Consider the following 27,733-nt stretch of genomic DNA (forward strand, 5'->3'; position numbering starts at 1 on the left):
TAAATGTTTGTTGAAAATGGGTATCGGGGTAGTAGAGTGAGTTATATAAACTTTCACCCCTGATCATTATATAGCTTAGCACAGCTGCTTACATTTTGCAAATATTATGTAATGTTATGTTATCGTTGACATGGAATAACCCTATGTAAGGTCAGACATCTGCAAGTATTTGACATTGAAATATGGATATGTCCCTACTCTGGGCTACCTTCTGATTTTATCAAGGCATTGTAATAAGGCTAATGGCATTATTGGGCCGAAAGCCAAATGTCTGCAGGAGACATGCTCTACAGTAAGAGTACAGATCATGAACAAACACAAGAAATGATTAACTGCAAAAAGATTAACATTAAACATCAGTCTGTGTGGCAACACATTTTGCTATGTAGTTGTGTAACAATTAGGATTAATTAAGATGAGGAGTTTTACATAGTTCTGAGAAAGAATTACTATTGGCAATGCAATTAAAGTAAAAATTAGGGCACAAATTATAAAGACAGATTTTTTTTTCTTGAAACTTTAAAGTTTTAAATGTCTTCTAAAATCTATAGTATTGATTAAAATATTATATGATGATGATATGATTATATAAGATACTTTGACCCAGACTGAGGAGCACTTGCATTGGTTCAGAATAGGTAAGAGAACTGTCGAAAGCCCAATGACTCTTAATTGGGTTCAGGACACAGTTAATTTGCAGTTGTCAGAAAATGTTGGCGCTCGTGTTTCGGTCAGTCTGGGTGTGTGTCTAGGTAAAAGCGAGACACCCCCTGCAGTAAAGCGATCCTAACACTATGAATAATGGAGCGGACTGTGGCTGCGTGGATAAGTTCTCTAAGCAAGGCTCCTTTTTCACAGGGCTTTCTCCCCACAGTCACGTGACCACCGAGGTGACAGTAATTTTTCATGAGTACTGTCTATTAGTTGCATGTCCAAACTGTCTGGATGGTAGAGCTTCAGCATTACATAGGCCATAGGTATGATCACGTGTTTGCATCTAGACCTTACTCCAGGCTCCACTGAAATCCAGGGTCTAGGAGCATCTCAACCTCCAAAGGTCAAATGAATTGTCTTACCACATTAGAAACACAAGGCCACAATTACGAAACTAAAGACCAGGGAAGTGGATAAATAAAAGATGCCGTCGAAAGAGAAAAAATCCACAGCTTCAGGAGAAACCGAAGAGCTTGATGACGATGTGAAGGAGACAGTGCCAAAGCGACACAGGGAGGACGCCACCAAGAGAGACTGGACTCATAAGAAACACAAGACTCCTGAGGCAACTGAAAATCAGGAGGCCCCAGTCAAAGCCAAGAAGAAAGACAGGGAAAAAGACAAGAAAAAGAAGAGGGAGAAAACCACAGAGGATGATGGTGCCACACTGATTGAAAATGAGGATGAAGAAGAAAACAATAATGATCCAAAACCTACATCCAAAAAGGACAAGTCTGAGAGTCATAAAAGTGAAGTGAGAGACAAAGCCAAGGAGGAAAAGAAGAAGAAAACTAAATCATCCTCTGAGCATCTAGACAGAGCAGAGATGGGTTCAAAGAACAAAAAGTCTAAAGACGGAAAGAAGAAGAAAAAACCCCACAGCAATGATGACGAGGAGCCACTGATCGAGGAACAAGAGGAAGATGAAGACAACAAGAAGAAGAAAAAGAAAAAGGCCAAAAAGGGCTCTGCTGACAGTGACGATGACAAGAAGAAAAAGGGAAAGAAATATAAAAGTAAGCAGGTTGACTATGCAGCAATTTACCAGAAAGAACTCCTGGACTATCACACTGACTCTTCAGATGGCTATGAAGATGAATACTACAAAAAAAAGGGTATGTTTACTCTAACAATTACATCTTGCACATGCATAAGATGCCATATACAAAACAAATACATTATTATTTTTTATTGAAAGTCATGAGAAATACTGTGTGGCAATGTATGTGTGTACAGTGAGTATGAGGGGTGCCCCGGGATATCCTGTGTTATTGTTCATTGGTTGAAAGCATAGCAATGTTCCACGTGAATGAGGCCAAACAGAGAACCTGGGGCAGACAGGTGCTGGGTGCTGTCCGAGTGCACAAGGCACAGGGCTTTCAGCCAGGTAAACCCAGCTGCATCAAAAAAAAATCACAGCTTAAAATTTAATCACAGTTAAATAAACTGAGAAAAGGGGCAAATTGCAACTCATAAAACAGGTAAAATAATGCTATACAGTATTAACGTTAACGTATTAACGTTTGTAAGGTTGTCACAAAAATCCATGCCCCAGTACTAATCAACAAGAAACCTCTACACTAGACACCCATTTGAACAAGTACTGGAAAAAAAAAAAACCAAAAATAAATAGGGTTTCCCCCATGTATCAAAAAATAAAAACACTAGCTGCTTCTGCTGTTGCCTTTTTATGGTTGTACTATTCCAAGTTAATCTCTCATTCTCACATCTGTATCTTATTTTCTATAAAAAACTCTACTGAAACTAGATCTCAAACTGTGTCCTTATTGCAGTGACTATGCTCAAATTGTTCAGGAGGACTATTGCTCTTTTGCTTTTTCACTGTCAAGGACTGCACTTTTAGGCCTACACAAAACACTTCATGTGCCATATTTTTCAGTTTATGAAGTGGTCACTGTCACTGGGGATGTAAAAGGAGCTGGAACTGATGCAAATGTGTTTGTTACTCTGTTTGGAGAGTTTGGGGTCACACCTAAAGTTCATCTGGCCAGCAAGTAAGTTTTGATCATTACTGAATTGTTGAATTTGTTTAGGTTCTTTGTTAACGATACATAAAACTGTTTTTTTTTTTTTTTTTCTTTTTGTATATATATGACGATTTAATGTTTTATGTTGGTTAACGTTACCTCAAACAATGCATTTAAACATATACAGTGCATCTCATTCTTATGTGAACTAACACATAATCCCTTTGTTTCATTTTGTCCTGTTCCACTACAGCACAGAAAAGAGGTATATTTTTAGTCCTCCAAGGATGTTTTTCAGAGCACCACTGTTTTGAATTGTGCTACTACTCTGTATGAGACAGAATCTTTTTTAATGAATATGAGAAAAATGTTAGAGAAAAATGTTTCTCTAATTGTCCTCATACAAAAATATCTGGAGTAAGGAGAAACTATGTGACATGGCAGGTCTTCTTTTAATTTAGGGAACAAATGAAAGAAGACCACGATGTCATTTCTGGAGCTGATCAAATGTCTCTCAGGGGATCTTCTCAGCAGCAGGCTCCCTTTATCTCAGCACTCATTGATTGACAGATAAGGTTACCTGCAGTGTATAGGATCCAGTTTATTGTAATCCACTGTTACCAAAACCATCTAAACTTGGCACTACCTTACCAATTAATTTTCATCCCCATGGAGACTTCAATAATAATTAATTAATGAATTATAGTCGTTATAGAAAATAGGATAGGCTATGGTTTCTGGCCAATGAAGAGTTTTGCCTTACTCAGATATGCATCACTCAAGCCTGTATTGTGTAATGACTAATAAAAAATTTACAACATGATACAGGTACCATAACATATTTGCCCCGGCAATCTGTATCGAGGCAGATAAGACATGCAAGTCTTTGGACATTCACTGCAAACATCCATTAGTTTGCATGAATTCCAAAGTTTGCATCCTGACAAAGTCTGAAATGTGTTAACGTTATCTTCACTTAATATTGAAATGTCTATTTTACAATAGTATAGCCTTTGAACAAAATTATTTATTTTTAACTGTTATTATTTTCCAATTTGCAGAAGTCGTACAGCATTTGAGAAGAATAAGACAGATGTTTTCCGCATCAAGACTCACAATGTTGGCCCAATAATAAAGCTGAGGTACATAACCACAACTTGAAATTCAATAGGCATACTGTTTATGGATTATATGTCAACATCACTGTGGACATCAGATTGGACAGAAGATCCGTGTGTCATAAAGTCAGACAGAACTGCAAATATAATAGACCTGTTTTAGATTTCTTTACCTGGGCAACGTTAAAATAAGTGAGAAGTTGATGATTAGTCCATTACCTGAGTGTATTTGACTGATGTGATGCCTCCACAGGATTGAGCATGATAACACCGGAATGAACGCCAGTTGGTTCTTGGACAGGGTCGTGGTCACTGACATGAATAGACCACATCTACGATTTTACTTTGCCTGCAACAACTGGTTGAGTTTGGAAGAAGGTGACAATCTTTATGTCAGGGATCTTCTGGGCAGCCTGAACCCCATGGACGTCCCTAAACGTAGGTCACTGCCTGTATTACAATAACTTAATAAAATATGAATCGCAATTATGTAAACACTATAGACAAGGCTAAGTGACACATACAAGACACAGAATATTCAGCTGAGCAGCTTGCGTTGGCCAACATGTCAGGTAGCCACATTGATAGCTATCTTAACATTATCAGTTAGTGAATATAAAATGTTCATGTTTCAGTTCTACATGCAATGTAGTCAACCAGCGTACCTGAAATATGACCATCGCATCACATCTCACATCAACCAAAACCATTCTTGCTCAGTGTTTGAACTCTTTGAACTACCTCACATGCCATAGTCCAGCCTATAGATTAAAAAACATTACTCTAGTATTAACAATTAACATAACATTATTATCTACCTATGAATGTTATGTAGCCAGTATAAACTGAAGAATCAAGGTTATACACAAGATGTGCACATAGGCTATTTAAGATGTTTTTTAGGTTATGTAGACTACTTTACTCTTTATTCTTATTTTTTACAGTTAATAAGTACATAGTAAGCGTGTTCACTGCTGACATGAAAGGCAGTGGGACTGATGCAGATGTTTTCTTGAATATCTTTGGAGAAAATGGGGACACAGGTAATGAATCTTAGGTCTTCATTTCATTTAGCCTAACTGGCAAGATGCTGCTGACATTTTAAAAGGAGGTCATTTGTGTTCCAAAAGGGGAGAGACGACTGGACAGTGACAAAGACAATTTTGAACGTGGTTCTGAAGACAAATTCACAATTGAAGCTCCTAACTTGGGACGTCTGAGGAAAATAACCATTGGACACAACAACAGAGGTTCCTCAGCTGGCTGGTTTCTGGATAAGGTATTAACTGTAAAACTTATAGGCCTACCACATTTGCTATGTTTACATTGGCCTTCTTGTCAAAGGTTTGGACACTCAGGGCCCGATCTTCCCCAGTCTTAGCACTAAGCGCAAGTGAGTGGGCGTGTCCAGGTTGGGCTGTACTTCGCTGCTGGAGGCTGGAGTGGGACGGTACAAGTACATATATGGTGGCTGCATCTGAACCAATCTGTGACCGCTGTGGCATTTAAAAGCACCGCCCGTGTGAGTAAAGTCTGCAATCTTTGCCTCATTACCAGGCATCAAAGCAGACTGTGGGGAAAATATGTATATGAGTACAATAAAACAGCACTGGAGCCCCCACAACGCAAGTACAACAATAGAGGCACCAGGAATGTAGAATTTTGTGTGGGCCATGACAGAACTGACTGGGTTTGTGTTCCGAACACCCCTCTAATGCACGCGCACCGCTGTAAGCCCGTGCATCGCGCACACATCAACCTTTTATAGTTTTCTCTACGTTAGTTTAAGACCAGTGTCTATCATATGCTTTCCCCATCCCACCGCAGACCCGCTGCTTTCTCGACCCCGCTCCTGCTAGTCCCGGCGTTCCGCTCCAACAGACTCACCTGAGGTACGATTGTCAGCCGCTGCTACCGCTGACCGCTCACATTCTTGTCTCACTGGTGTCCATTGCATTTGGTCCCATACAGGTGGATGTCTGGCGGATTATGGAATACGTTTGTTGGCATATAAATGTTTCTGATGTTACAGCTTTGCGCACAGATATGATACGTGCGTCTGTCACAGCCCTGAACTGTCAGTGAATGCGCGCGCAGAGTCTGGCCGCGAGAATGTGAGGAAGTCGACATCGCAGACAGAGTAAGAAATCACACTTTTGGACATCGCTGTAAACGGCAGCTTTTGGTACAGATCCAGATCAAACCAAATTATAGAGCAGAGCTGAGCTGATACAGGGAGCTGGCGAGGGGCTGTGCTCTACTGTGGGAGGGCACCCGGACGGCTCCCGCACAGCACACAAACATGTTATGATTGTTAAGCATTTATCATCCTAATATATCTCCAAATCATAGAATCCTTGAGCATGTTACACGCTGTTTTTCAGCGGACTCGTTTGATATTTATTATTATGATTCTGGCAATTCACTAAACGCGCCACACCACGCCCTCAGTCTGCTCCACTCTACCTGATATTCAGCCACGGCACACCTCCTGTTTAGTGCTCCACGCCCCACACTTGCGCTAAGTGCTAAGACTAGGGGCAAGATCGGGCCCTCATTCCACAATTGAATAATAATGTGTTAAAGGTGCACTATGTAAGTTTTCTGGTAGAGGGCAAGCCAGTTTCTTTCTCTCTCTCTCTCTCATCTTAAGGGAGATATTATTGCTTTGTCTACAGTGTGACAAAGTATGGCAAGTATATCAATTTCCATAGAGAGAAGCAGGAAACACCTCCGGGCAAATTTACAGATGAGAACTGTGAAGTGGAGACCCCACTCACAATAAGAATACATATTTTTTTAAAGGTATTTTAAAGCAATAAAACACCCATAATTGAAGAAATGCATCTTACATAAGTTTAATAACATATTGTGGAACATCATAGGATAAGCAATATCATCTCCATGGTGGCAGACTCCCAACCTCAAAAGTTACACAGTGCACCTATAACTTATGACAGGTAGTTCTACTATATGGATGTTTGTTTGTTTCCAGGTGGTAATTGATGACATGGGAAACAAAGAAGTGTATGAATTTCCAGTTAATCGGTGGTTTGCCATGGATGAAGATGATGGTAAAATACAAAGGGACATTTTGGTGGGATCACTGCAGCCAATGGGTGAGTAACAAAGCTGTTATTCTAAATAATATAAACATACAGTACATTACATTTTATGATGGATTATTTGCAGGAATTGTTTACAATGTACAAGTGATGACTGGAGATGTTAGAGGTGCTGGTACCAACTCTAAAATCCATATGGTTATGCATGGCACCAAAGGCATAAAAAACAGTGGCAAAATCTTTTTAGAGGGTGGTGCTTTTGAGCGGCGTCTCATTGATGTTTTCAATGTGGAGATTTGTGAGCTCATCAGTCCACTTAGCAGGGTTACCATTGGACATGACAATGGTGCAGTTGGTGCAGGGTGGTATTGTGAAAAGGTAATACACATCACAAATCACAAAAATCACAGTAAAAGTGCAACTGTTTTAATAAAAAAAATGTACACTTCCCCCAGGTTGTAGTTTACTGTCCATTCACAGGTATTGAACAGACATTTCCCTGTGGCATGTGGCTGGATGAAGATGAAGCCGATGGTCTGATTGAAAGAGAGTTGTATGAGATGGTTTCACTCAGGCAAAAGAAAATAAAGAGTAGGTACAATCTGTGACACACATTTTTAATATTTGAAAGTATCTAAGGTCATCACTAGCCTCCGATAATAATAGACTAAAATGTTTCCATGCATCTTTTATAACAAGCTGTTTATTCCTTCTAGAGTTCCCTTGGTCCCTTTGGATTTGGACATCAGATGTGAAAGGAGCTGGAACAGATGCTCAGGTTTTTCTTCAAATATATGGAGAGAATGGAAAATCAGATGAAATTAAACTGGAAAACAACTCTGATAGTTTTGAACAAGGGCAGGTTGATAAATTTATTGTAGGTATCTTACAAACATTTGAAAGTGCCTGAGTAAGCTTTTGTGTTGAGTAGTTTTTTTACCTCCTAATTCTAGATTGAAATACCAGACATCGGGAGATTAAGGAAACTGCGTATCTGGCATGAGAAGAGAAATCCATTTGCTGGATGGCATTTAGCTAAGGTTGGATCTCTTAGCTTGTCAGTGTGAAGTGTCAATTAAAGCATCTAATCTGTTGTCTTTTGCCACTTCTAAAACAATAAGTACAAAACAGTACTTCTATAGACTCCTATGGACTATTTAAACAGTATCCTCCATTCAGACTATATGATTATACTGTGTCAATGTTATCTTCTTTTTGGCATCTTACCTCTGCTGTCTCTCACTGTGTAGGTCACTTTGCTGAAGACTCTGACTATGGAGAAGTATTCATTTGAATGTGGCCGTTGGCTGGACATTAATGAAGATGACAATGAGATTGTCCGAGAGCTGTCTGCTACTGGAGCTTTGATTGAGGATCCGCTGCCATGTTAGTCTCTGTGTTGATTTGTCACCATTCAAAAATAACCAAAGTATTGACCTATTGACTTCTTCACATGTGCTTAGTGATAAAGTATCGTGTCACTATCTGTACTGGCACAGTCAGTGGTAGTGGTACAGATGCAACGGTTTTCCTTAATATAATTGGTGATCTAGGAGACACTGGAGAACGGCCCATGATAATGAGCAAAAATAATGTCAACAAATTTGAGAAAGGAAATGTAAGTTTGTCAATGATCATATTTCATCTACAAACAATGGTAGCAGTAAAGTGCTTGTCTCTGTTGTTTAGCATGATGAGTTTCTCATTGAGTCGGTGACACTGGGGCAAGTGAGAAGGGTCCGCGTGGGTCATGATGGCCGTGGAGGAGGCTGCGGCTGGTTCCTAGATAAAGTGATGGTTCGAGAGGAAGGACAGCCTGAGTCTTTGGCTATTGAGTTTCCATGTTTCAGGCAAGTCGCAATAGTTTGGCTGATTGATTGACTGATTGATTGATAGATACCCTTTTAACAACACCAGAAGCCTACTAGTGGATGTTTAGTAATTATGAAGCCTGTGAGTGCTGTAAATTAACTCATACTTCTCTCTCTAGTTCTCCAGTGGCATGTGTTTAAGTAGCTAGGCAGCTGATCGATGTGCTTGCCATTACAAATAGGGACTAAATGCACAGTGGCTAGCCAGCAGTCTACTCAAGTAACTGAACCTAAACCGCAGGATGGAAGTGCTGTGTTACCTCTCTAAAGAGCTGCTTCCTGTGTGTTTGTTTGGCTTTTAGCCTAATTACACATATATCATACCAAGGATGAGAAATATCCATTAGTTCACACCAGTAATTCAATTTAACTTGCCATATTTGGGTTTGATTCACTGAGGGTACAATTAAAATGAACTTTTTAAAAATTCTGTTTATAGATGGTTGGACCGTAACGAGGATGATGGACAGATTGTCAGAGAGTTAGTTCCAGCTGGAGAAGGTGTTCGACTATTTAGTGAGTCTAATATTTTCTGTTTTTATAAATAGTTAAATAACAACAGCAACAACAGATTATAACAATATTAAAACATAAATACATATTGGCTTACTGTTTAGCTTCACTTTGCAGATATCAGTTACCACATAGCGATCAAGACAGGTAGTGTGAATGGGGCCAGCTCAGACTCCAGAGTATTTGTCAAGATGTACGGAGAGAAGGGAGACAGTGACAAAGTCACACTGGCCGTTTCTGATAATGACCTAAGAAACTACTTTGAGACAGGACGTACTGACATTTTCACTTTGGAAACATCTGACATCGGAAAGGCAAGTTTTTTATTTTTTTTAACATGTCACATAAAGTGGTCCACAAATAAACTATTCAGGCAAACCCTTACATTCTAAATGTTTTTTTGCTTCTAGATCAACCGTCTTTTGATTGGTCACACCAATGAGGGCCTACGTGCTGGTTGGTTTTTAGACAGTGTGCAAATTTCTGTACCTGTTCATGGAAAAGAGTACATGTTTCCAAGCCACAGGTGGCTCTGTAAAGATGAAGCTGATGGGAAAGTAGAGGTTGAAATCTACCCCAGTGAGACTCTAGACATTGAAAGATGTAATGGAAAATGTCTTTAAGTTACTAATACACATTACATTAACATTATAACATGATTAACACATGATTTTGCTTTTGAATAGTGATCAACTATGAAGTAACAGTTGTTACAGGAGATATAAGAGCAGGAGGAACTAATGCTAATGTCTTCTGTCAAATCTATGGCGATGAAGGGAAAACAGAAGTGCTCACTCTTAAAAGTCGGTCAAATAATTTTGAACGTGGCACAACTGAAATCTTTAAGGTATGTGTAAAAGTTCATTGGTCAATCAATATTATTTTGTAAAATACTGACACTTCTACTTCTCTTCAGATTGAGGCTCACGATGTGGGTAAAATCTATAAGATTCGTATTTTCCATGATGGAAAAGGACTAGGTGACGGCTGGTTCCTTGAGACTGTCGATATCAAGCGTTTAACTATGGCCATGGTGCAGATCGAGGTAAAAAAGGAAGACACCAAAAAAGATAAGAAGAAAGACAAGAAAAAGAAAAAGAAAGAAGAGGAAGAGGTAGAAATAATTGAGGAGATGCAAGAGGTGGTGGAAACATTTAATTTTGTTTGTAATCGCTGGCTTGCCCGTGATGAGGAAGACGGGGAGATTGTGGTTGAACTGTTGTCAGAGGATAATGAAGATCTTGAGGGTAAGCAAAGTAGTATGACCATATTATGACCATCTGCAAAAAATATCTATGGTATGTGTCTCATCTTGACTATTTTTTCTCAGTGAATTCCTATGAAGTGCATGTTTTCACTGGAAATATGTGGGGCGCAGGCACTGATGCCAAAGTTTACATTAACATTTATGGAGAGACAGGCGACACAGGGGAGCGTCATCTTAGAAAGTGTAACAATCTGAATAAATTTGAAAAAGGCCAGGTAAACACACTGTCACTCAATATACAATTTAACAAATTTACTGACATTTTCTAATCTTTTATTCATAATCTTTTTATTCATTCACAGGAGGATGTTTTCATCATCACAGCTGTGGATCTTGGTGTGCTGAAGAAACTGAGAATACGGCATGATAATAGCCAGGCCAGTGCTGGCTGGTTTCTAGATAGAGTGGAAATTATTGACAACAAAGATGACTCTACGTAAGCAGATATATATCCAGGCTGGCATATATATATATATATATATATATATATATATATATATATATATATATACATATATATATATATATATATACACACACACACACACACACACACATAAATTTATTTATATATTTATTTATTTTATTTTTTTATATATATATATTTATATATATATATGAGGTATGACTGCTGAGTCACTAGTACATTGATACACACATATTAATACTACCCCACCTAGTGGTGTGAAATGGCAGTAATCTAGAGCGCTTAAATCACTAGGACCTTTTTCCTATATATTTTTTTAGATATTTTTTCCCATGCAAACGCTGGCTTGCAGTTGATGAAGATGATGGACAGCTTGCTAGAGAGCTTGTTCCTGTTGATGAGGCCTTTATGAAAAAAGGGGATGATGATGAGGAAGACTCTGAAGCCACACTCGGTCTTGAGCAAAAGGGTGAGAAGACAACACACACTATATATTTTTTCTATTGAAAACAAAACAAACTTTGGTTGTATTTACAAAAGCAATGTCAACTACATACACTGTCAAAATCAAAACTGGAGACAAGAAGTATGCGGGAACTGATGCCAATGTGTTCATGATACTGTATGGCACCAAAGATGATACAGGTAATATTTGAACATTTAGTTGTTTGTTAAACCACTTCATATTCCGATATGTATATATTCCATTTGTGTACTTGCAGGATTAATAAATCTTAAAGCATCAAAGACTCATAAAAACAAGTTCGAGCGTGGAATGACTGATGAATTTACTGTGGAAGCGGTAGACCTGGGACCACTTAAGAAGATACGCATTGGACATGACAATTGTGGTAATGTAACATCTTTATCTCTGTGCCTCATAAAGTTTTTTTTTTTTATAAATGAACATCTTTTGTTTAGGTGGAGGATCGGCAGGCTGGTTTCTTGACTGGGTGGACATTGATGCCCAATCACTGGGACAGAAACTGCGCTTTCCTTGCGGCCGTTGGTTGGATCGAGGAGAGGATGATGGTGCCATTGTCAGGGACCTATTTCCTAATCCATTACAAACAGAGACATATACACCATGTATAAACAGCCTCATTCATATTTTGTTATAGTCAGGATTCTCTGGTTTAACCTTTAACTTTAATCTCTTTTCAGTTGTGCCTTATGAGATAAAGACTTTCACCAGTGACGTGTTTGGTGCTGGCACAGATGCAGACGTCTTTATTGTCCTGTATGGCAGAGATGCAGTGTGTACTCAGCAGAAGTCCCTGTGTGTCAACAAGAGAGAGAGGATAATGTACTTTGAACGAGGAGCAGAAGACATGTTTATTGTTGAGGTAAATCAAAGAAATAAAGTTTCCCCAAACTGTCACTATTATGTCAATAAAGCAGTTACTAACAAGAAGAATTGTTATGTCATACATGTGTTTACCTGCAGCTAGAAGATGTGGGGGATGTTATTGAGAAAATTCGTATTGGACATGATAACCGTGGAGTCAATCCAGGCTGGCATCTGGACAGGGTGGAGATCAGAAGATTGCTAAGGAAAGGAAAGGTTGATCCAAATATTGCCTATAGTCTTAAAAATGCTATGTGCTTAGGAGATGAATATAAAGGGGTTTTCAGTAGTAAGGTTTAAAAAAAAAAAACAAAAAAAAAACAGATATATATTTTTCAAATTTAAATAATGGGTAAAACTGATATTGAATTAAATTGTATAAATTAACTATCTTGGCCAGTAGGAATGAACTGAGCCAGAAACCGTACAACCCTTGACTTGATCAGCAAGTCGAGTATTTCTCAACAATATTGTATAATGTAAATTCCAATGTAAATATACAAGATGTCAACACAGCTGTCTCACTGACAGGGTTCAGAGACTGTCATCTTCCCATGTGAGCGCTGGCTTGCCAAATCAGAGGATGATGGAGAAACTGTGAGAGAGTTGGTGCCCTCGGACATCATTACAGAGAAACTTTCACGAGATGGAAGCCTTAAAGTCAGTGAAGTTGAAGTGGAGGATGCATTGGAGAGTATGTTAACCCTACACAATATAAACCACGTGTTGTTATTAACAGAAAAATAATAACTCCAATTTATGTTTTTTTTAAATATGAGTAGAGGTTGGAGATAGACCTACTACAGGATAATATCAAAATACTATCAAAAGTATAGACTAGGGTATAAAAGCATATTTGTGTTTTTTTGTTTTTGTTTTGTTTTTTGGCATTTTTCACATTGGTGCGATATTTCAACCTCAACAAATATGTTTATAGACTAGGGCTGGGTATGGTATCATTAAGAAGTTGCCGATACGATACATACCTCGATACACAGGCCACGATACGATACATATATCGATACAGTGCACTTTCGATTTGATATGATATATTTCAAATCAATTTGATAAGGTTTAGTAAAGTCTAAATCATGGCTGTGATACTAAAGTCTTAGTTAAACCACTTCTTGTGCAAGGTTCATATGAAACACAAACATTTTAATCATCAAAACAGTGAAAATGTCAAATGTGTTGCATAAATGAGTTTTCTTTCACTCCACAAGCCACAAAACTGTAGCACTGTAACAAAATAATTTAGTAAATCACACGTAAAAATACTCTTGCTGTATCGATACAGTAGCCCACGCTATCGATACTGTATCATCACATTAAACGATATGATATATCGATATTCTGATATTTTTGCACACCCCTATTATAGACACATTATCATCTCATTATTGTGATACAAAAAATGTGTAGGCTGTATATTGAGATATTCATTTTTTGACATTTACATCTTAATAAGCTGAACAAGGGATAGTTTTTCATTTGACTTGAATCACTCATTTATGGGTCATAATTTTCTCCTCAACAGCTCACACATACACAATATCAGTGATAACAGGTGATGTGTACGGGGCTGGTACTGATGCAAATGTCTTTATGACAATTTATGGAGACCTGGGAGACACAGGAGAGAGGAAACTCAGCAAATCTGAAACAAACAGTAACAAGTTTGAAAGAGGATCTGTAAGAACTTCACTTCATCTCTTCATTTACCTATCACATCAACAGCACCGTCACCGACAAATAAACTGTATTTACTGGTTGTTTTCTCAGGTGGACAAGTTCACAATAGAAGCAGTTGACCTGGGACAGGTTTTTAAAATAAAAATCCGCCATGATAACAGTATGGTAAGCCCGGACTGGTATTTGGACCAGGTTGAAGTGTATGATGTGGATACAGAGGAAGTCTTCCTCTTTTTATGTGAACGGTGGCTTTCCAAAAAGAGAGAGGACAGACAGATAGAAAGAGTCTTCTATGTTAAGGTATGACATTTTTTCATATAACTTATGTTTTGTGGCTTGACTGTTTTGTTGCATCATGTATTAATTACAACTACAATGTAAATATGTGGTTTGACCTGCAATTTACACACTGCCACTGTCACTATAATACTTGACACCTTTAGGGCTTTGAGGGAGTAAGGGAAAGCCTACACAATAAAAAGAAATCTGTCCCAGCCTTGAAAACTGTCGACAGTAACATGAATAAAAAGAAAAAGAAAAGAGAGGAGGAAGAACTGCCAAGTAAGAAATCACTAATATCACAAACCATTTTGAGTAATTCAGAGGATTGCTACTCATCTCATCCTTCCATGCAGTCATACCCTATCACTTCACCATTTGCACTGGGCTGGATCGGGATGCCAGCACCACCAGCAGGGCATATGTCATCATCACTGGGGCCAATCTTAGTGTGACAGACAGACTGTGGCTGGACTTGCCAGATGGGAGGAGGGGCTTTGGGGCAGGTTCCCTGGAGACATTTGAGTGTCATGGATCAGATGTTGGGGAGATCAAAAGGATGGAGGTGAGTGTGTTGGGGCAATTGTAGACTTTATAACATATGTGAAGCCAAAATCATGAAAAATACAATACACACAGTGGTTCAAAGATAATGATTTTCTACAGCTGGGCCATGATGGAGCCACTCCAGAAAGTTGCTGGCTTGTTGATGAGGTGTCTGTTGCTGTGCCAACCAAAGGGGTCAAATATATCTTTGCTTGCAAATGCTGGCTGGCCAAGGATCGTGGTGATGGCCTGACAGCTAGAGTGTTTAATGTCCTAGATGCAGAGGCTATATCCATTTCTCAAAAGGTATGTCAATATAAGAAAAAAATGTATTGTCAGCACTCAAGTAATAGGCTAAATCTGGGAGTATTCTTCTTTCAGATCATTTATGAAGTTACAGTGGTCACAGGGGATGTGCAGAATGCAGGCTCTGACACAAATATCTTCATGTCTGTATTTGGAATAAATGGTAGCACTGAGGAAATGTTGCTCAAGAAAAATGAAGACAGGTGACTGAAACTGTTTTAAATAACATTTAAAATAATGTTATGGCCCGTTTAAATGTAAAATGTTGTTTGTTGGTGTCTGACAGATTTGAACGTGGTCAAGAAGACACCTTTAATATGGAAATTGATGATATTGCACCTTTAAGGAAAATGAGACTACGTATTGATGGCTCAGGCAGTCGACCTGACTGGTTTCTTGATAAGGTATGGTGATTTTATGTATGTGTTCAATCTAAACAATCTACATTTTTTTTTAAATTTTTATTATCTTTGATTTAAGTTTCTAATTCACAAACAAATTAAGCCACATGTAAATGAATGATATAATGTATAAAAATGTATCTTATTTGTTACAGTTTTGTTCAATGAGTAAATCATAAACATTGTATAAGATAAACTGGTGAACAAGTGAAAGTGCTGTATATGCTGTCCCTATATTATTATTCCAGGTAATCATGCGTAACCTCACCACAGAGGAAGTGTCTGTCTTTACCTATGAAGACTGGCTCTCCAAGACAAAAGGCCCAAAGAGGACCATGATCTGTGAGATGGCAGCTGTGGTGGATGAGGAAATGATGGTGGAAGAGACCACCTACGTAATACACGTCAAAACTAGTGACATTTCAGGTAAAACCCTAAATTGTTGGTAATAAATAATTCAGAGTACTGTATATATTTTTGGAGTTATATGTTAGAGAATATTTACTATGCTGTTTATTAAAATAAAATTAACCGATGAAAAAGGGGTATTTTGCAGCTTTGGATGTTTCCTCTGCCATACCCTTTGTTTTACTTTTATAGGGGCGGGTACTGATGCCAAAGTGTGGCTCATAATATTTGGTGAGAATGGTGATACAGGGATACTGATTCTCAAAGAAAGTAGCAAATCCAACAAATTTGAGCGAAAACAGGTTGACACCTTTCGCTTTTCAGAAATCCTCAGCTTGGGAGAGCTCTCCAAAGTACGAGTGTGGCACGATAACTCAGGTCAGATTCTCTGACTGATGTTGGTCTGAGAATGGGTTTAATTAACTAAAAGTGCATGAAATCTCTTGTACACATGGCTATGTCAGGTCTTGCTCCTGGATGGCATCTGGAATACATTGATGTGAAGGATGAGCTGATGGATAAAACATTTCGATTCCCTTGCGATCGATGGCTAGCCAAAAATGAAGATGATGGACAAATAATGAGAGAGTTGGCTTGTGCCAATAATGACTGCTTGGATCTCAGTGAGAAAACAAGTAATGCCTGAAACATCATCATTCATTTCTTAAATATGTTTTGAGAATTATGTGAACAATATTAATTATTTATTCCATATTTGTTTAAGAGTATGAAATTTGTGTTACTACCGGAGATATTGATGGAGGTGACACCAAAGAAAATGCCTGGATTGTGCTTGAAGGACGGAAAGGACGTTCAAAGGAATTTGTAATGGAGAATTCCTCAAAGAAGAAAAGATTTTTGAGGTATGTTTCAGTGTAAGAACTGAAAAACAAATCTACTCATGTATGCTCATACTATATAATATACCCATATATGATCATATAAATGTAGTTTAATTGTGGAAGTAGTATATCCTTTATTTCTGTTTTAGACCAGTCTTTACAGATGTCTTGTGTAAATTTTAGGGGAAATACTGACAGGTTTGAGTTTTCATCTAAAAATGTTGGTGACATTGCTGGAATTTGCCTTGGTCACACTCCCAAAGATGGAAAGAAAGTGAAGGGAGAGGCTTACTGGCATGTTGTGGAAGTTGTTGTCACTGAAAGGGAGTTGGGAAACAGGTACATCTATGCATTTATCTTTTCTGGCTTGATTTATCAATTTCAGTATAGATAACACAGTTAATCTTTGTTATCTTTTTCATGTAACCAGGTACATATTTAGCTGCAACAGCCTCATCCCACTCTCTCCAAAGAGGGATGAGTTTAAGACCTTTGAGTGCACCAAGGCCATTGAAAGCTTTGCCAGTAAGGCCAGAAGTCTGGTGCCTGTCAAGTACGAGATCATAGTGATAACAGGTGAAGAGAAAGGAGCGGGTACAGATGCCAATGTTTTCGTCTCCATTTATGGCTCCAATGGGGACTCGGGCAAGCGGCAGCTACGGCAGAAGTTCCGTAATCTTTTTGAACGTGGGCAAACGGACAGATTCTTAGTAGAAATGCTGGACATGGGAGAGCTGCAGAAAGTCAGAGTGGAACATGACAACTCTGGCATCAGTGCAGGCTGGTTTCTAGATCGAGTAGAAGTCACAAACACTGCGAATGGAGTTACTACAATATTTCTTTGTGGGAAATGGCTGGATACAAAAAGGGCTGATGGCCTCATTGTTAGAGTCCTCTACCCCAAATACTAAAGCAACCAAAGAAAGTAATCTCAGGAAGTGGAATAGATAAATTTTTGAATAACGTGCCATTCTGTTTTGTTTTTTTATTTGATAAAATCTTTCATTACTTTCTTAAGGCTTTTTATGGAAAAGAAGACATGTTTTGTAAAGGCCAATTTAAGATTTTTTTTTATTACTATTATTATAATAAACAACTCTAGAAATTGAAATCACCATTGAAATTTTTACAAATATGGTCATCAGAATTGTTTTATATCTACCTAGCTAGTATTTACTTAACAATTGTCTAGTGAATTAGAATCAAATCCCCCATTTCATCCAGTTTATTAGAAAATGAGCACATACAAAATGATATTATACAAGCCATGAAACTTAAAATTTAAACAAGACATTTCGCAACTGGCAAAGTAAAGTTGGAAATTATTATTATTAGTAATAATAAATAAAGTAATTATTATTATTAGTAATAATAAATAAAGTACAAAAAATACCACCAATATGTAAATCTAATATTTACTCACAATATGCCCATTCATTTCATCAACAACATACTATTAATGCTATATTGCTTTAATATTAATTATAAATAGTTCTATTTTCAGATAAATATCCTATATTGAAAAACACTGCTCAGTCACAGCTAAACATCAGATTTTCGTACAAGGATGACGGCAGCCCTTTCACTGGCACTTTTTTGGGATATTTTCTCTTCGATTTTAATATTCAAGCAGCAATAATTGTCTTTACATGTGGTTTGTAGCTCACCATATACTATTAAACCAAACAGACAGTAATGTACTGACACCTGAGACATGCATTTTCCAAAAAGTTGTGCTTTGAAATCCTCCATTGTATGGAAAACAATAATGAGTTGTGAGCAAAGAAGCAAATGGATAAATAAACAAGACAAAAAATAAGTATGGCAGAGGATATAGTGTTTAGAATTTCCAATGGCTTTTGGAGACCTGTCAAATGTAGTAGCACCTTCTTCACCCTTTCATTTAATCACGCAACTAATAAGGCAATGGTGGCTTCATGGGTTGATTGTATTAATGTTAACACTTAAAGCGAGGCACTTGTTCCACTTAAGTTACCAAATAGCAAAGAATGAATATATATCTTATGATTATTGTTTAAACATAGTGCATTGTAACAAAACTGGAGCATACAAAAACACACAAAAGTTGAATGTTGTAAGTACTGTTGGCCAGTGAGAGGGTTCCCATATTTGAACAGTTAGTGCAAAAAATAAGAATTATAAATTAAAAACCAGCTCACTTCATTGCAGTTTGTCGACTACATCACAGCATGGGGTATTAGAGCAAATGCATTGATTGGAATGTAGCATACATCCACAGCACCGCATGAGTGGTGACAGACAGATTGGCTCAGTAGCTCAGGCATGGACAGTAAACATCACACCGCCAGCTGGAAAAGATCAAACATCAGGGTTGTTCTTGAGCTTTTGTGTTTCATAAAGTACCACTGCATGCAAAACATTCCCATTTAAAACTATGCAAAAATGAGGTAATTGTTTTTTTCATAGCATTTTATGTTATCTGTAAATAAATAAGATATGAGTCAACTGCCCCAAAACTAAAATTAAATACATACTCACAATTTCTACAGTTAAGTTATGATTGTTAAATATTTAAGGCATCTCAACTGACAACACCCTGTGTAAACTATAACACTTTATTACTGGTGACTTCAATGCTTGTGGAGGCAGTATAAGCACTGGCAATGCACAAGGCAGAGGGGAATAACTTCATATTGAATCATATGGCCAACAGGCTCTCAGAAAGGGTGTTTAAATCCAATCACAGCACATAGGATAGTGAAGGCCTTACCATCATTCTTAAGCCCTGATCCTATGAGTAATTACAAAAAATTATGCCATAATTTTTTTAGGTGTATTTTGTTGGTGTATTGCCTCATGCCTGTGTGCACTGAGAGAGGGAGACTGCCTCGATTGCAAAACAGACTACATGTCCTAGCTAAACAGCATAGCAACCAGCATAGCAACCACAAGGGTAGGTCTGTCACATGAATACACAAAATCAATACACTAGATTGCTCTTGAAATACTGCTTGAAACACTTCAGAGTCTAAACCTAATTATCAACCAATCCAAATTCAACACAGAGAGAAAAACTAACCCTTACCACGTGTGCTTTTTCAGTAGGAATTTAGGTAAACATAAAAAAGTATCCTCTTACTGCCATCAAATCAGAGCAGACATGACAGTAAAAGTAAATGTCACAGACACATTTTGTTCTGTGAGAGCTCAAGATTAACTCATGCAATGCCCACTGTATCTGTTAGGTTGAAAGATGCAATATTAACAGCCTCCACCATCACCATAAAAGAAGCATAAAGTTTAGACCGTGCTGCTGCTTGTGGCAGATAAAGATCCAGGTGCAAGGGCTGCTCTCTTTCGTTCGCAAAGTTTAGGCTTTTTATGCAAAATTTCAAAGCTGCATGAGAGATTTAACACTAAAATGGTACCCTTCCCACTGCACCGGACATTACTTATTTATTACTGCTACTCTACTACGACTACAAAGGTTAACTAGGTAAACAGCATTAGAACATATGAGCTTATAAACTTTCCTGTGTGGCAGATTATTCACATGAAAGGTATTTCTAAAAATTTTAATATATATAATTAGAAGAGAGAGCTTAGTGTGGGGTTATGTACTAACCACTCACAGGACACAAAGTCATGGCTTTAAGGACATGCTACACAGCCCAGGGCTACCTAAGGAACAACACCACAACAGTCACAACACCCCACTTTTGACCAGCAAGCTACTAGTAAGCCCTGTGAACATATGAGTATGTGTTTACGACTTCTTCTTCCAAGGAGATGTGCTTATAGAGGAGAGAGTACGCAGGGGTCCTCTCATGCAGTTAGTATGTCAGCTTGGCTCAGTTTAATGTCATGATGATGTCACAAACAGTCTGGAGACATTTGGCAAAGCACCCACATGGGGGCGGAAGAAAGTGAGAAGCACACAAGGTGATTGACAAATGGGTGTCTGTCTATCAGCTGTCAGCATTCAGCTGTGTTTCGATGTCAACTCGACAGATGGGACACTTCCTGCTTGTGGCCAACCACTGATCCACACAGCCTTGGTGGAAGAGGTGCATACATGGCAATCTCCTAAAATAGGAAGTGTAAATTACAAAGTTAAGTTTGATGTTAAGTAACAAACAGCAATATACTCAATTTTTTTTTTTACTTTAATCAAACACAAGATCTGTATTTGTAAACATAACTGTTTCATGTTTCTTACCTGACATCCTCTCCATCTTCAAGCATAGACAAACAAATTGTGCATTTCTCATCCACATCAGACTCTTCGTCAATCCGTAGCTGCATGGGTTTCCTCTGTAAATTTGTGAAATCAACAGTCAAAGAGGAGAATCTAATTATAGAGTACACAAAATACAACTATAGTGTGTGTGTGTTCAAGTGGCAGCATTGCCTTTTTGTATTTGTGAGGAATGGTAAATCTCTCAATTGTTGTCTGAACAGCTCCTCGGCTGACGCTCCCCAGTCTGTCCTCGAGCTGCAACAACTCCTGATGAAGTGAACAGTGTACGTAAATTAAAGGTAGATGTATAAGATTAATAGTATGTTTTAGAATAACAGTTACCTCATAACTTTCCCGTACTGCAGTGACATGCCTTGAAGGATTAAGACTTTGTAGTGCTAATAGGTGCAGCTGGGGATAGGGGTAGTTTCTAATTTCATGTACAACCTAAAACAGAAAAAGTCATATTTATAAAAAGCTCAAAACATTTTAGGAAACTTCTAAACAGGAGACTAGCAAGTCAGTAAATCAGGGTGGTTAACTCCCATTCTCCAGTGACCTAAAACCAATAGATTTAAAGGAGGAGCGCAGTGATGCTCTGGTACACATTAAGCCAAATACCTCCTTTGTCCTCACTAGAAGCATGCCTCACCATTGCTTTGCTGAAATTAACAATATGTCTTATATGCAACATATTTTCTGCATTGATTTTGGAGTCAGTTTTCTGACAGATGGGTGATTAATTCCATTACCAATCCACACAATCTAAAGCAGGGTGCATTACAGCATTAGAGTATAGGATGTACAATGTTTTCTTTTAAGGGTACATTAACTGGTTCATCACCTGCTTGAGACAGGCGAATGACAGACCCTCTACCAGAATAGTTACAAAGTGCACCTTTTATGAAAACTATTAATTCCACATAAATAAAAGGTCAACTATTTACTACATCTCTGTAACAGGTAATGTACCACTTGTGCAGATGATGTATTTCTAGGATAGTGGTGCAGACGTGGGGAGGCAAGGTAATGCTGATAGTGCTGTGGCATCTGCTGCAACGGATACTGATGGTGTGGGGTGCCAGCATCTACACTGAGATCCCTGAAAAAACAAGCAAGGGGCCAATAATGCAGACAGTTCAAAAGTATTTACAGATGAACTTGTGAGATGTAATGAAGGTAGTCACCAGTCAGTGCCTTCTGCCAGATAACGTGGCTGCTGTGGGACAGTCTGGGACATATGGAGAGGTGAGGAGTACTCGTAGCCTGCACGCAATCGGTGAGGATTCATAGAAATGCGTTCCTGATTTCTTCTGCACAAAACAAACAAAGACATTTTTAACTGCTAAACTGGTTTGTGTCTTTCTAATTACTGCCTCTATTCATATGAAACAAAAACTGAAATATGTATTTTAGTATAACATGAAAAGGTGGTGGCATCATTCACACACAGTCTACACAGACTGTAGTTAGTTGAAAGAACTAAAAGCTACAAGATATATGGCCTATGGCAAATTTATGGATCTAATCCCTAATAAAAAACTGTAAGGGTCACCTTGTGCATTTCTGTTTAATTTAAGTCAATTGCTATGAGGAGTTGATCTCGCCAATGAATTGCAGTTGATTCAATTTTAATTAAGGTTGAGAATCCACTCTAATCAGTTTGCATCTTTTTAAAAGAAAGGTATACAGCCAATCGCCTGTCAATAGGAGAATTTTGTTTAGAGCAGAAACCAAACTTTGGAGAACATTTTGGACAGACAGATCGATCAGTACAATGAAAAATAAAATCATGATTATTTTGTTACTGGACACCCACCTGGAGTGTGGAACGATCCTTCGATGTTGAGCCTCCAGAAGCTGCTGTTGGATGAGGTATTGCTGGTGTAAAGCCTGAGGTAGAAAGGGGGGGCCAGGCACATCCTGGAACTGAGGCGCCGCTGGGAGGGCAGTGAGGGGCGGATGGTGCGCAGGGGGCAGGTGGGGGGCCAGAGTCGTTTGTGGAGCCTGACTAGCATGTCCTAGAGGAAAGTCAGCTGATAGTGGTGCCTGCGGAGCACCCAGGTGAAAATGTCGGCAGGAGGTAGCATGGCTGTGTTGATGCCTGGTAAAGTGTGCTCCTATTGAAAATAAATGCAACTTATCACAATTGAGCTATAATTGCCTGAGACTGCTCTTTATTTATGTAGTAAGCATGGAAAGACAAAGATAACTCCTGTTGTTGAGACAAATACATTGACAAAACACAGCTTAAACAAAATCATACAATGTGACAATGAAAATATGGTTTATATTAACCCTGTTACTTTAAAATGACTATTGCAGTGTAATAATGCTGAAGAATTACAGAAGTTTAAGGCATATAAAGTAGGATGATCTTGCTCTGCATTTAACAGCCCATTTCTTACCAGCTGGTGAGATGAGAGCAAAGTGGTCACACCAAGATCCCACATTATTATACAGAACTGCAAATACTCTCAACAAGCACATACATCAGCTTGCTTTAATGGTTTTTGTAACGCAAAGGAGACCTTTAGAGTGTATGTGTGAAATTCTATAGGCTTAAAGGACAACAAAAGACCAAACAAAGCAATTGAGAGGACAATGAATGCAGTCTTTTTAAATCAGAAAATTGCCATAAGTAGTTTACTTTTGTCATTAAATCTGCATGTGCCAATAAATCTCTTGTCAACAATGATGTTTACATTGTTTCTGTGTACATTTCAGAGCATCTGGGGTTGTTAGTGTAGCATGTTGTCCAGCATGAGGTCACAGCCTCATCTAGAGCCACTGCACAGACAGCCCCTCCCCCACGGCAGTGTGACAGACAGTAAGCCCCTCCTACCTACGACTGCAGTACTCTGACATTCAGCTAGTTCTCTGCCCCCTCCCTATGACTGCAGCAGCTTCACAAGCACATCTCTTTCACTCATAATCCTGCAGCCTGTTATGCTTAGCCCCCTGGTCTTCGTTGGGAGATGCGAGTGTGCATGTTTTAGTGCAGCCAAACAAACCTGTGATTACACTACTGTGCTGGTGCATGCATAAACTGTTAGATACAGCACTGGTATGCTTGATGATGACGCAAGTGTTTATACACTGTTCAACAGCGATAGTTCACAGTGGTCAAATGAGGACAGGAATTGAGAGGTATTAAATTAAAGCAAATAATGAGGAGCTGCATGCAAAAAGTAACATAAATGGATCTGTTGGAGCTTCAGGGAGAGCTGAGGAAACGTGAGACGTCTCATGTCTACAAATAAATAACCACAACTATTTAAGAGGACAGCTGCAGGACTCAAGTGGGACAACTATAAGAAGAGTAAAGCTATTAAATTCACATGAGTAGCCTCACAATAAAATGTGTGTCCAAGTCTCAATTTGACTCTTTATGTAAAATTGTAGGGAAATACAACATTTTGTTTTAGTGGCTGTGGTATATTTTAAAATATAGGTTTTATACTATATTTTCCTTGAGACAATTATGTTTCCATGTGTTTTTGTACCAAAAATGTTATATATATATATATATATATATATATATATATATATATATATATATATATATATATATATATATATAGGGAAATTTGGTGTTATTCATAGTATATATGCCTCAAAGATCACCTTGTGATTTATAAAGAAATCGAAGCTCTAAAATTAAATATCTGCATGTTGTAAAACTGTATTAAAACATGAATGGGTTTAAATGGATAAGCAGTTTGTCCCACCCCAAGGAAATGAGCAGCAATTTGTGGAAAGTGTTGTAAAAACAGCTAAGGAATGACAGCACATGTAGTGAGAGCCTCTCTCGGTGACAGCACATACTGGAGGAAAAGGGAAGCACGCATGGAAATCAGCAAAAAGCACACTGAAGGTTAGGAAGAAAACTACAGTCTTTATTGGAAAATATTAGTATGTGTGGCACTGTATGATAATAGTAATAAGAGAGTAGTACGGCCTATACAACCATAAAAATACCATGCAAATAAAGTTCATAAGGGCAAGGCCTGACCATGCTTTCTGTAGATATTAACAGAAGCAGCATCCAATGGGTATAGATGTGTATGCTTACAGCACATTTCAGTACAGCAAGGACATCTCTATACAAAAGTACATTGGAATCTGCTTTTCAATGTAGAAATAATAAACAAAGTAAATGACCATGCATTAGGATCTAATACAAGAATATAGGGTAGAAAACAACAACCAAAGAAAAAACACATTTGAATCTAAAGGAGTTCTACAGCAGTGCAGGATACACATCCCTGTAAAATGGATAGCATTCTGGAGATGTCAAAGATTGAAATGTAATGTTTTGTGGGTTTTTCATATCAATCATATCAATTTCAGTAGCGGGTATATAATAATATATATATTTTTTTTAATTAGATACAAATTTGAAATGTTTATACACATTTACATTGGGGAGGAGGTGAAGATAGCAGCAATCAAAATGTATCCACTTTACAGAAATTTACAGCAGAATGTAGTCTATCCACACTGAATGGAAAAATCACAATGACAGACTGTAGTAATGTCTAGTTCTATGGGTTATTCACTAAAGAGCAACATGACAGTATAAAAAGACAGTGTTTTCTACAGAGGTGTTATTCTTTAGTCGGTTACACAGAAGGATACGGTATGAGTGGGAACTCAGTTTAAAATGCCAATGTCGTCTCCAGATGGAAGGAGGAAATGAGGAAGAAGGGATTCACAATACAGCTAGATGCAGAAACAGGCAGAGGCTACGGCAGACAGCAGCAGATGATCGTTAGCTACACAATGGAGGGGGACAAAGGTCTGAGAATGCGGAATGTAGAGCCAGCCCCGATACTATGGAACAGGAAAAAGAACACAAATAAAAGCACAATGAAATCATTGGTGCTACTGTATGTACTTAAGCAGTGTACTAGCCACCTATTATTTCGTAATCAACACAGAGTCGTTACTTACGGATGGGCAATATGATTTTGACATCTGGGTTTTAAGAAGCCGGTAATTGTGCATATCTGGTCTCATTTGTCATTTTCTTTTGACGCATTGTGATCTAACCAATTGGACACTGCCTCCAAATAGATGTAGTTGGGATTAATAATTTACCAACTCGTGCCAATAATGTAAAGTTGGAAAAATGCAATCATGGGCCGCAATAAAAAGCAGCCCATTGCTACAGCCAAAGTAAAGTCAAACCCAGGCCGAGAGACGTGATGTTATTAAGCAATTCACAGCTATGGCACACTTGTAATACAACAGGCAAACAAAAGATTAGCCATCGGGTTTAATTGTGTTAACAGTGGCTCGCTGCACGTAAACACCGAAGAGCGAAACAGGAGCGCTCTGAACGAGATGAGAGGACAACGAGCTGCCATTTGACAGCTGATGCCGTCATTTAAGACATACAAGGTCCACATAAAATAAAAAGGGCCAGCATTGTGGGGGTTTGTGTCTCCGCGACTATATTAGGTTATGTGCGCTGTAGTCGCGTATGCTGTGTAGCAGGTGCAGCATTGATGTTAAAATTGTTGAGACACGCTACAGAAAGAAACACCAAAGGATACTGAGAGCTAAGGTAGAATGGGACTAGGCATACCTCTGTTTCTAACTGAGCCGAAGACGGGGAGAACCAGATATCCAACATGCACTAACACCATCCTGGGTCCTTTCTTTGTTGTAGGGGTAAACGCTGAGCAGATGGTCCATGGAAATGATCCGCTTCACACCATGGCACGTTTCAACAGACAGGTCGTACTGATCTGGAGTCACACAACACCGCAGCCAATCGCCTCATTCATGCACACAGGACATGGACACTTAAGGGCAGCCTCACCAATGAAATTGCAGCAGAGGCGGGTTATGCACGACAAACGGACGTCCCACTGCCAGAACTGATTCAGGGGGCATGTAGGGTAGATACCGAGATAATGTCTCATATCATACGCTAATAATAAATATGCCATTAAACTATACACAATGTAACACAGAAAACTTGCAAACTTCAATGGTGATGTAAACATGAATTGCAATTTGTAAAACATAGGCCTACAGCCTAGTCTTATACTAGTATTGCCCTCAAGATTAAGCACTGATAGTAGTGTGGCATTGATTTAACTTAGAGCATCCTTGGGGATAAGTAACAGATGGGTTTGAGAGGCCTAGGGGTTACAATACCAAGTCCATATGCCATGTCTCCCACCCCGTAACAATTAAAACGTAACAAAGATACCAGGTAGTCTACTGCTTCAACTAGGCGCCCCCATTTGAAAAACGAGGTTAGGCAAGACTAGAGGTAGCTCTATTTTCCATTTTATTTTTGTCTGCAGCCAATAATTCTGTGCTACAGTGTTCAACTATCATCAATCAATAACATGAGTATTCTTCTAAATAATTATGGGCTTTTCACTTTTTGATGCCTGGACATAGAGCTGACTGCTCGTCTTCGTCGCTGAGCCAGCACATTCACTGCCCTGTAAAAATTTGCATACAGCTGACACAGCCTGCTCCAGGGTGAAAAGAGGTGGCAAAGGGACTGTGTTTTGAGTCAAAGGACCCCTGCAGACTGCATCACTCCATGGCCCCATTCAAATGGAGCCCATATGTCCCTTTAGCAGCAGGTGTCATGGTATGACCTCTGACCTCACATGCCTCCTCAGGGGTAAGCGCATAAATCCGTAATGCTGTTTGTCTAGACTTCTTGGTGAAGAAAACAATGAAGTATCTATGCGT

The 27,733-nt window shown here is 38.6% G+C and overlaps 2 protein-coding genes across 4 annotated transcripts; one reads left to right on the forward strand and one right to left on the reverse strand.

Annotated features, from left to right (window-relative positions):
- The first annotated feature begins 1,138 nt into the window (after window positions 1–1,138).
- On the forward strand, window positions 1,139–17,696 carry LOC110157501 (lipoxygenase homology domain-containing protein 1-like). The gene is made up of 41 exons (XM_020921847.2): window positions 1,139–1,829; window positions 2,615–2,729; window positions 3,764–3,844; window positions 4,074–4,258; window positions 4,765–4,863; window positions 4,951–5,099; window positions 6,816–6,939; window positions 7,013–7,263; window positions 7,341–7,476; window positions 7,602–7,762; window positions 7,839–7,925; window positions 8,136–8,271; window positions 8,349–8,503; window positions 8,575–8,735; window positions 9,196–9,272; window positions 9,387–9,583; window positions 9,680–9,872; window positions 9,956–10,116; window positions 10,186–10,516; window positions 10,600–10,751; window positions 10,839–10,972; window positions 11,284–11,432; window positions 11,504–11,608; window positions 11,686–11,811; window positions 11,885–12,052; window positions 12,128–12,309; window positions 12,411–12,527; window positions 12,843–13,005; window positions 13,849–14,003; window positions 14,094–14,303; window positions 14,447–14,564; window positions 14,639–14,847; window positions 14,949–15,134; window positions 15,210–15,337; window positions 15,421–15,538; window positions 15,784–15,961; window positions 16,136–16,321; window positions 16,408–16,578; window positions 16,668–16,806; window positions 16,969–17,124; window positions 17,216–17,696. The coding sequence occupies exons 1-41, from the start codon at window positions 1,139–1,141 to the stop codon at window positions 17,694–17,696; spliced, it is 7,221 nt and encodes a 2,406-aa protein (XP_020777506.2).
- A 488-nt stretch (window positions 17,697–18,184) lies between these two features.
- ark2ca (arkadia (RNF111) C-terminal like ring finger ubiquitin ligase 2Ca) lies at window positions 18,185–27,718 on the reverse strand. Of its 3 annotated transcripts, none has more exons than XM_055153454.1 (8): window positions 26,601–27,718; window positions 22,827–23,127; window positions 22,195–22,273; window positions 21,980–22,109; window positions 21,350–21,454; window positions 21,179–21,274; window positions 20,987–21,081; window positions 18,185–20,853 (listed from the first exon to the last, which is right to left on the reverse strand). In XM_055153454.1, the coding sequence occupies exons 2-8, from the start codon at window positions 23,023–23,025 to the stop codon at window positions 20,736–20,738; spliced, it is 822 nt and encodes a 273-aa protein (XP_055009429.1). In that variant the 5' UTR covers window positions 23,026–23,127; window positions 26,601–27,718; the 3' UTR covers window positions 18,185–20,735. The 3 variants fall into 3 exon arrangements, with proteins under 3 accessions (XP_055009429.1, XP_055009428.1, XP_020777568.1); XM_055153453.1 differs by having other exon boundaries at window positions 22,195–22,317; XM_020921909.2 differs by having other exon boundaries at window positions 22,195–22,320.
- Window positions 27,719–27,733: the final 15 nt, after the last annotated feature.

Source organism: Boleophthalmus pectinirostris, unplaced genomic scaffold, assembly GCF_026225935.1.
Source record: "Boleophthalmus pectinirostris isolate CB_2022bp ecotype Guang Dong unplaced genomic scaffold, ASM2622593v1 HiC_scaffold_18, whole genome shotgun sequence".
Lineage (NCBI taxonomy): Eukaryota > Metazoa > Chordata > Actinopteri > Gobiiformes > Gobiidae > Boleophthalmus > Boleophthalmus pectinirostris.